The sequence below is a fragment of the Montipora foliosa genome, chromosome 3 (assembly GCF_036669935.1).
Source record: "Montipora foliosa isolate CH-2021 chromosome 3, ASM3666993v2, whole genome shotgun sequence".
Lineage (NCBI taxonomy): Eukaryota > Metazoa > Cnidaria > Anthozoa > Scleractinia > Acroporidae > Montipora > Montipora foliosa.
In genome coordinates this window covers 2,360,816-2,370,815 of record NC_090871.1, presented here as the reverse complement: position 1 = coordinate 2,370,815, position 10,000 = coordinate 2,360,816, and the positions used below count along the sequence as shown (strand labels likewise).

Sequence of the window (10,000 nt, the reverse complement as noted above, 5' to 3'; positions counted from 1 at the left end):
AGAAAAGGAAAAGAAATGCTTCGCTAATCAATATCTGTATATCTAAATTATGCAGAGTTCCTTTTATTTACAAAATCTTTTATCCGATATTTTTCTTCGGTAAAAACGTTCTTATCAGTTTCAAAAACGCTGCTTTCTCAGTTTGTGGATTTCCTTAACCCACCACTGACTTAAATGCATACTTTCAACGTAAGCTATCATGAACATTTTAATTTTTTTTCTTGTGGCTTACGTACCTTTAGGTTTGATGTAGCCATACTTCTCAAGGTGATTTTCGAGTTCATCTATGTGTTGTTTCGTTTGCCTTGTGAGCCTTCCACAGGCAGAAATAAAGTCTCCAAATAAAGTTCTGTGCTGTATATCTTCAAGTTTGGTACTTACTTCTCTCTGAATAACAAAAAGATTCATCATGTAATGCCATTTCCAATAATAAAATTTCTTAATTTGACTAAAAATATTTAATTTACCTGGCAGTCTTTCACTTCAGCTAAAGTTTCACGAAGCAAAAGGCAAGCCCGACTTTCATTGTACGCGGATACCCCTGAGTTCTCAAGTAACCCTTTTAGTTCATTCGATTCCTTGTCAACCGTAACTGCAAGCTTTCGTAAGCGATTGAAAAAATCTTGACAAGAAGTCATTTTGTTTTAAGATCGAAAATCCCGCTCTTTCGCAAAATACGTCATGTAGCGTACACGCAATGGCACAAAGCAAATAAGTACCCAGTGCTTCTCATCCGTGCAAACCAACATGGCGCCATCTCGGACGCATTCACGGTCTTGGATCTCAACGTTCTCTTTTCGCTTGTTTGGACATTTTCTTCATTCTGATCTTCAAACCAGTAATTGATAGTTAAAATCCCTTCCTAACTATTGATTTTATTAGTACGGCAAAATGTCGGTCATCCTCGAAACGACGCTGGGCGACGTAGTAATCGATTTGTTTACAGGTGAAAGACCACGAGGTAAGAGATTGAAGGCATTAATTGACTTGTAAAATGCAAAGTTGTTTTTTTAAGATCAAGTAATGTCATCTCAAATAAAGCAATGTTGGTTAACTTTAAGGAATTCGTTTCGCTTCCTTCATGTAGCACTGAAAATAATCAAAACTGTCGTTCGATTTTATGCAGCGTGCCTCAACTTTTTGAAGTTGTGCAAGATGAAGTATTACAACTTCTGTTTGTTTCATTCTGTCCAGGTAACCTGTGATACTCTCTTTACTTCCTCTTTGCTACATCGATAGTTTTAATTTTTAAAATCTAAAATTGTTTTTGTGATTTATTGTAGTTGGAGAGTAACATGGCCCCTTTTTTTATTGACAGCAAAACTTCTTGGCTCAAACCGGGGATCCAAGTGGACGTGGCACTGGAGGGGAGTCTGTGTTTAGGTATTCATTTGTCGTAGTTACTCAAACATGGAACCAGCCAAAACCAGCTAAAACCACCCAAAACCACTTACAACCACCAACAAAACAAGCCAAAACGACCCAAAACAACCAACAAATCCAGCCAAAACGACCCAAAACCATCCACAATAATTATACCTTAAAACGACCGGTTTGTGTGATATTTGCGTTCATGGCCGTCTGTTTGATGTTGTGTGACTTTCACGTTGGTTTTGGGTGGTTTTGGCTGGTTCCATGTTTTAGTAATCACCATTCATTTGTTCAGCTGGATTATTTGCATTTAGATCCGTTTTTCTTGCACCTATAGTTATTGGATTGTAACATTTGCAGAACTCGTAAACAAGTGATTATATTTGCATTGACAGTGCGCACAAGAAAACAATGCTTTGCCTCTGGTTCAACCTATTTGAATTCACCAAGTTCAGATTAGAATCCAGTCAGTTACAGCCCACATAAATGTATCAAGTGGAGTTCCATAGAGAATAGACTGCGAGAAGTCCCTTTTTTGTTGCATAGTTAGTGGAGCATGAGGAGAAGGCAGACACAAGAAAAAATGGCCATGCAAAATTTGGATTCAAAGAGGAGCTTGCTCCTTGTAGCAAGAGGAACTGCTCTTAGTCTACACAATGTAGAAACCTCATAAGCAACTTGTCCACCAATGATTTACCACATCTTTAGAACAGATCAAACTCAACAAGACCCAAAATATACATGTATATGTATGCAAAAATTCTAGCTAGCCAGGATCAGATAATTATATTTGAAATCATGATTTAAAGCAAGATATTCCATTTTTCTTGAATCAAAACTTCAGATCTACCTGACTTTAGAGCATGTACAGTGTAACTCAATAGAGTTTTTGCGTTCCTCTAAAAGATATTCAGATATAAAAAAGTCATGTATCTTGAGAAAGAATTTCAGTGGTAAAAGACCAAATGCCTGTATACAATGTGCTCTTTAATTCTACCTTCCCCAGGTTTCTTTATGGTGAGCAAGCTAAATTCTTTGAGGCAGAAACCAAGCCTCGCATTAAGCACAAAAAGAGAGGAACAGTCTCAATGGCAAATAATGGAGATAATTTGCATGGCTCTCAAGTAAGTCATGGAAACATGTCTGTTGAATTTTTTTAAAACCATAAGTAATATTTTTGGTCTAAACACTACAAGCCGGTCAAAAGGACTTTAATGTTTAATGCAAAGCTGAGTTGGTTATTAAAATTCTAATGACATCATTGCCAGTTAGCAGACAAAAACAATTAAACTCTTATGAGTTCGTCCTGGTGCCTACAAAACTAGCAGCTTGCTGCTTCTCTTCTCACCACTTGCGTATTGCATTTTGTTAAGTTAAGGTTTGATCCACAGACTTCAAAACAAAAGATAGACTACTCATGGTCTGTTATCTGTGTCTTGTCACAAGGAGATATGGAAAGAGTTTTTCTTCTTGATGACTTTCCCTGTAATTGTGATTATACTCACTAACAATAGATGAGCTTGGTAGCTGGTGCCCTAAGGTTAGCGTGCCCAGAAGAAAATTATCTGTTAACCGTGCAAGCAGCCACCACCCAAAGGCACCGCAACACTGAAAAAAAAAAAACAGTGGAATACTTACCAACCCGAGCAAGAGTAGGGGAGCAAGAGCTTTGAATACAGTAAGCCAAAAGCCAGCAAGTTAGAAAATGCACTGCAACCTCAAAGTAACTCCTTGCTAAAAATCATGGCTGCCCCTGAACCAGTTTAAAGGATAACCACTGACTGGCATTGTGTTGATTCTAACTTTGCCTAAATTCTACATGTATATAGCCTTGTTAAAAGTTCTCAATGGTCAATGTTAACCCAAGCTAAATTAAAGTTTTTACATTTCTGTCAGTTTTTCATCACTCTTGGGGATGATCTTGATTATCTCGATGGGCAGCATACTGTGTTTGCAGAAGTGGTTGAAGGATTTGAGGTCCTGGAGAAACTAAATGATGCAATTTGCGATGATGAACACAGACCTTACCAAGATATCAGGTACATGCAAATCACAACATGACTTGAGAGGCCCTTAATAACAATATACGTGTAGGTATTTTTATCCTGTGTGTTTCTGATAAAAAAATTACAGGTATTACAGAGATCATTCAAAATAAAAAAAATAAAGTCTAGGCTTGTAGTACTTTTCAAGATCCTGACTGTCTTTCGAAAAAACATTTAAACAAAACCTTTTAGAATGCTTGCAGTCAGTTTTCTTGGTCCGTCGAGTATGTGACCTTGTCTCATCTCGTCCCAGTCTAAGATCCTTATAGATATTAAACAAATTAATGAAAGGATCTTGGCATTATCCGCCAAGGATCCTTCATGATCTTTACCGAACTTTGAAAGTCTTTGTTTTACCTGAACCATTCCTTGTTGTTTTAAAAGCAGAAACACACAACCCTCAAGATGAATTTTTAATATTAAAAGTTCTTAGTAAATTAAGGATGACTCAGTAGACATTAAAAGTTTTTCCACACTTGTCTTAATAACTGATGCAGAGTATTCTAGAAGCTCATATTGATTATTTTCATTTTAAATGCAGAATAAACCACACTGTTATTCTGGATGATCCATATGATGATCCAAAAGAGCTTGTTATACCCGACCGATCACCCGAACCAACCAAAGAACAACTTGATGTAAGAAGATGATGTTAACCTATTTGGTGATGTTGCCAGTATCATAACTGTGCCCTCCAACTTCCCCCATAAAGTTAATATCTTAACCTAATAATTTATTTCAAAATGTCAATGACTGTCACTGATTTTAGTCAGTGTCAACTCCTTAAGTACTACTACGCAACCGTACATGTGTTTCTACCTTTGTGAAATAATGTAAAGCATGTTTGCCCATCCCTTCTTTCCATTTGCCTTCTCATGTAACTTGTCTGTTTATACAGGGTTCTGGCAAACTCAATTTCTTCATTAAAGTTTGTAGTGGATAAAACTACATGTATTTTGTGTCACTCCGTAACTTATATAAAAGTTGTGACTGTGCACCTGTGGCTCAGTTGGTTGAGCACCGGGCTGCCATGCGGGAGGTTGTGAGTTCGACTCTGGCCGGACCAACACTCGGGGTCTTAAAATAGCTGAGGAGAAAGTGCTGCCTTTGTAATTATATCCGCAAATGCAGTCTTCTTGGGTAAGGATGATAAACCATAGGCCCTGTCTCACAACCTTTCCAATTAATCAAAACTATGGGGCACACTGTTCATGAAGAGTTTGGGGAGACTCCTGGTGTTGTTTTCTGTCCTCCTTTTATATATAATAACTATGGGTGTGTTGGTGAGATAGCAGCTGCCAGAGACACCTTTACAAGCAGACGTCTGAACTCACCCTACGGAGAGAATGTTGTAAACCGCCATGATCAATCATCAATCCAATTTTTAATCCAGGTTTATCCCCGTAAATGGGGGTGGCCAGATTTACCCCACTTTGTCAGCAATCTTTCTAACTCCCACTCTCCATTTCGCGTCCTTTTTCTCCGAACCAACGCTCTTGCTCTCCTTCTCCACTTGCGTCTTCTTTGGTCCTCCTCGCTTCCTCTTGCCCTTCACTCCAAACTCCGATGCTTTTCCCAGAACATGCCCATCATCCCTCCTCAACACATGTGCGTACCATCTCACTCCATTTGCCTTTGCCATCTGAACCACTGTTTCCTTCAATCCCAACATCTCCATTAGGTCCTCTGTCCTGACTTTGTGATATGTGCGGTATTATAAATCCTAAACCATAACCATAAAAGTTGCACTAAATTCTGTTTTCTTTGAGAGTCCCTGTCAATTTGGCCTGTAATAGTTGGCTTTTGTTTAGAGTGGACGCATTGGAGCTGATGAAGAGATTGATGACACCAAGGGCAAAAGCATGGAAGAAATTCAGGAAATGGTTGAGGAAAGAGAGCTCAAAGCTGGCACACAGATTCTTGAAATGGTGAGATACTGTAAGGGGATGTTAGATTTACATTACAGTTGTTAAAACTCTACCATCACTTTTCTGTATCATTTCTTTGTGGTTGCACATGGTACATGTATGCCAAGACAGCAGTGTACACCATCACTGTTATGTTAATCATGGCAACCAACATTAATGTACTGTAGCTATCAGGTGTGTTAACAGGTAAAAACACTGTTAGCATGTATTAGTGCTACAACATTGCAAGGCTTCTGGCTAGCGTCATCAGACCTTTTTGTTCAGAAAATTCGATTTTGAACTACAGATAATCAGTTTGTGCACATAAAAATGCGTTTCTGTCGATAAAAATGTCCTACATGCATCCCCCAGTAGTTGTGATGCCAGCTGAAGTTTGGAGAACACAAGAGTGGTTTATGAGATTCTTATTGTTTTTCAAAAATAAAATGTATGATAGGCACAACTGGATGTATGTGAGGCGAGAAGAGGCGAGAGAGGCACTGCTAAGAGAGTGGCCATCTGAAAAGCTATTTAAATGTAAACAATAAACAATTCTGATTGACTCAGGAAAAGCCTTTACTCTATTGTTGATTGGTTATACTTCCACATGTGAAACAGCTGATGTGTACACACCATTCTGATTGGCTATATCTTAAGGCTTTTTTCACATGTGACAATAAAGCGTATAAATTTCTACAAATGAGCTTTACGAAATAAAATTCTCGTGTTACGGGTAATAAAGAAGTTAATAGCGTTAGCCCTTAATTCGCTCTTATGAAAGGCTAACACTTGAGAAAGTCAACTCTTGAATTTCTTTTCAGTGGTCAATTATAATCATGTCGACCCAGTTGAAAAATCTATTTCTGTGTTTCACTTTCCCACCAGTGCAGCATTTTTTAAACTAAACCCTTGATTCATTCTGTTTAAAAGAAAAAAAAACATGGAATGCAATACATTGCAAGTAGAGTTAAATAATTTTGTTCTCATCACATCCAACTACATATTGTAAACAGACTCTAAACAAACCGGCCAGACTTAGTATTTTACTCTGTCTAACGCCAGACTATTTTACTCTGTCTAATGCCAGACGATTTTACTCGTCAATAGGGAACCCCAGGGAGTCAATGGGTTAATCACTCACTGAAAAACTGTCCCTATTAAGCACACTGGATATGATGGGATTTCCTTTCTGTGTAATTATAGTACTTTCTGAATAGTAATTTTTAACCCATTGATTCCTGAGGCACCCTACATGTAGGATGACCCTAGTTGACAATTAAAATCGTCTGGCATTAGACAGAGCAAAATCTGTTATTAGTCGCCCTCCCAGGAAGCCTCCCACACACAGACGATTTTAGGGCTTCGTCACACGTCCTCCCCCACTAACGTCTGTTGAAACGAAAAACTACTTCTGTTGGTGGATTATGGACCAATCAGAGGCCGTTTTCCAGTTTTGAGTTAACGCGTGTTTTGTATGGCATTCTTTCACAGCATGTGATTGGCAATGTATGCAAAACACAACAAGTCCATGCTGATTGGTTTCTTTAAATAGAGGGCAAACAGCCCTTGAAAGGAAGTGGTTTTTTGTTCCCAGGGGAGGAATGTGTGATGAAGCTCTAAGAACATCTGCATGGGAGGCTAACTCCCTGGAGTCAATGGGTTAAATAATTATGCCACCCACTGGTATATTTCCTTTGTGCTTCTTTTATAATCTCTAATGTTCTTTTTCTTGTAAAGGTTGGGGATATACCAGATGCTGATATTAAACCTCTTGATAATGTCCTTTTTGTTTGTAAACTGAATCCTGTAACCCAAGATGAGGACTTGGAGATCATCTTTGGGAGATTTGGTGCAATTAAAAGGTAATTAATAAATTATTGACTTTTTACATTTCTGTTAAAGAATTTTCAAGAATTCCCCCAAAATAAAAATTAATATTGGCTGAATGGATACATTACATTTCAGTTGTGAAGTCATTAGGGAACAAAAAACTGGGGAATCATTACAGTATGCCTTCATAGAGTTTGAAAATGTGAGTAGTGGCAAACAGTTTAGTCTGAATCTCAACCTGGTCCCAGTCTGAGAGCTTTTCATATCCTTCTCCTCATGTCATAGTACATTATTTTTATCCCTTGGCAGCAATGGTACTCAGAAAAAATCCCAGGGGATATGAACTCAGGGTGTAAAAACATAGTAACAGGAAACAAGCAAATAAATCAATAAATTGGAAAAGATAAATTTGAGAAAAGTAAACTAAGGTAGTGCAGAGATTACTTTTAGTATTGCAGTGTTGACCACTTTTAATTTATTCACATTCTTTGTGCAGTGATCAGAAGCCCCAAGCATGGGATAAACTTAGTTATTTTAGATGTTCTTAATACTTTGTATTTGGAAGACAAATAAAGAAAGAAAAAGAAAGGTTGGGGTTATGGTTAAACAGAAAAACAGAGACACAAAAGTCTGAGCCTTTTAAGGTGCTGTTACAGCCAGCAATTTTTCGAGCAACTTGTCTTGCAATTTTGTTGTTGTCTTGTTTTTGATAATCACATGAGGATAAAGGAATGTACAGCAAACCGTTGCGATGCAAGTTGCAAGGCAGATGTTATCCAATGATTGAAAAATTTGTTGCAATGTTGCTCGAAGTGTTGTGGAAAGTAGAACTGGATTCCACTTTTTAAAATTAACAATGCTTTGTTGATTGATGTCTACCAAAACTTAATTTAACTGCTATAAAGTAAGTGCTAAACCAGTTTTGATTAGAATGGAGGTGAAAAGCTGACCATACAGACTTCATGTTTTCCTAAGATGAAAGCAAGGGTAATCTCAAGCTGCAGGCAAGGCTTTCCTTATCACGAAATTCCCCATTTTAATGAAGCCCCTTGCATGGATTTAGCAAATAAGGGTCGACCTCACGGGGGAAGCCAATGGCATGTGAATAATTAAAACAAATATTTAAAATGACAAAATCAATGGACCTTGGAGAAAACCAACCCAGATGGGATGACAACCCAACCCTCAAGGGTTCAAATGCCATTGAGGACTTATTGGCTTACTTCTTGCAAATGATCAAGGCTGCTGCCCAAGAAATTTTAAAGGGGCCCTCAGAGCTAAACGCTGAGAACTTAGGAGCCCAACATATGAAGTGAAAGGTGTTGCTGTGAAAAATTAAGGCGCCCAGAGCTATTCTTTGGGAGCCCCAGGCTACCGGGCTCCTGTTAGGCAACAGCCTTGATGATAATTAATTTTTTGCTTTTTTGTGGTTTTACTTTTGTCAAGGTGGAGGACTGTGAAAGAGCCTACTTTAAAATGGACAATGTGCTTATTGATGACCGAAGAATTCATGTTGATTTCTCTCAATCAGTTGCAAAGGTCAACTTTCAAAAACAAGGTAAAAACAGGAGAAATTATCTGATTTGGGTGCCTCTTCTCATTCTTGCACCTTTGGTTTTTGAAATGTTTGCTGAACCATCTGACATTAGACAGAGTAAAATCTATCAATTCACTCCCAGGAGTCAGTGACTTAAAGCAGACAGTTTTTTTGAGTGGATGTAGGAGTTTTTGTAATATAATTTTTAATGATTGCTTTCCTCAAGTTACAGTTAAAATATCACACAATTTTGGGGATAAAAACAATGCGCTTTATTAAACCATGCAAATGCCCTCAGGGGAGGGGTGGGGGAGCTAAAATTTACAGCACCAATGTTTTTTGCAAACACTCGCTACATGAAACTGGCACTCGGGATTTGTGGAACACGCATTAGTAACTCTATACATTCCTAGGAAAACATAATTTCCTACCGCAAAGATAACGCCAGAATTTTAAACTACGATAAGCTAAGTTTATCTAACACCAACATTTTGTGTAGTTATGGCACTAACCTCTGCAATACAAAGTAGAAACTTAAATAGCATCGGGCGATGGGATGGAGAGAAAAGTTGTTTCCTTCATTTAATTCATATAAATTATTATATGCAACATTTTTCTGCTGAAGTTAAAACAGTAGGTGTATTTAACAGTTTGAAATTTAACCCCAAGTTAACAACTGAAGATAAAATAAGTGAGTATGGAAAAATGGTCACTTTTGACATATTGAGCCCTTATCGGTAATCAATGTTATCCATTGATTTCACGGAAAGGAACTTTTAATTGACAATTATTCGCCAAAGGTGAAGTGATTATCGGTGAATATTGACAGAGACGAAGTCGAGGTGAATATTCACCGATTATCACTGAGCCTGAGGTGAATAATTGTTTTAGTATAAATACACAGGTGATTATTTCAAAAAAGAGAAAAAAAAAATTTAAACTCGAAATCATCTTCACTTACAGTGGCAAAACAACCACTGGCAGCCATTTTGTCCGTCAAGGTGATTATCGGCTCATAATCTGAGATAGCGAGCCAATGAGAGCGCGCGATTTTGTATAATCACCTGTGTATTTATACTAATTACATGTATTGTCTAGTCTTCTAGTGATGGAGCACTAATTGGGGACGCTGTGACTGGGATTAATACAAATCAAATGTTGGTTTTTGAGGAGACTGGAAAACCGGAGTACCCAGAGAAAAACCTTTAAGAGCAGAGTAGAGAATTAACAAACTCGACCCACATATGATGCCGAGTCTGGAATTGAACCCAGGCCACACTGGTGGGAGGCAAGTACTCTCACCACTGCAC

General features: G+C 38.0%; 2 protein-coding genes across 2 annotated transcripts in view; one reads left to right on the top strand and one right to left on the bottom strand.

The window, feature by feature from the left end:
• LOC137996448 (spindle and kinetochore-associated protein 3-like) overlaps positions 1-679 on the bottom strand; it is an 8,678-nt gene extending 7,999 nt beyond the window's left edge. The window contains exons 1-2 of the mRNA XM_068841869.1: positions 468-679; positions 237-387 (exon numbers count right to left, since the gene is read on the bottom strand). Coding sequence (XP_068697970.1) covers positions 237-387; positions 468-638 — 322 coding nt within the window. The 5' untranslated portion in view covers positions 639-679. The remainder of the gene's footprint in view (positions 1-236; positions 388-467) is intronic.
• Positions 680-731: 52 nt separating this feature from the next.
• LOC137996446 (peptidyl-prolyl cis-trans isomerase-like 4) overlaps positions 732-10,000 on the top strand; it is a 13,788-nt gene continuing 4,519 nt past the window's right edge. Inside the window, exons 1-10 of the mRNA XM_068841868.1 lie at positions 732-961; positions 1,127-1,194; positions 1,319-1,383; positions 2,378-2,495; positions 3,268-3,410; positions 3,958-4,054; positions 5,228-5,344; positions 7,061-7,185; positions 7,289-7,355; positions 8,600-8,711. Of these exons, the coding sequence (XP_068697969.1) occupies positions 892-961; positions 1,127-1,194; positions 1,319-1,383; positions 2,378-2,495; positions 3,268-3,410; positions 3,958-4,054; positions 5,228-5,344; positions 7,061-7,185; positions 7,289-7,355; positions 8,600-8,711 (982 nt within the window). The 5' untranslated portion in view covers positions 732-891. The remainder of the gene's footprint in view (positions 962-1,126; positions 1,195-1,318; positions 1,384-2,377; positions 2,496-3,267; positions 3,411-3,957; positions 4,055-5,227; positions 5,345-7,060; positions 7,186-7,288; positions 7,356-8,599; positions 8,712-10,000) is intronic.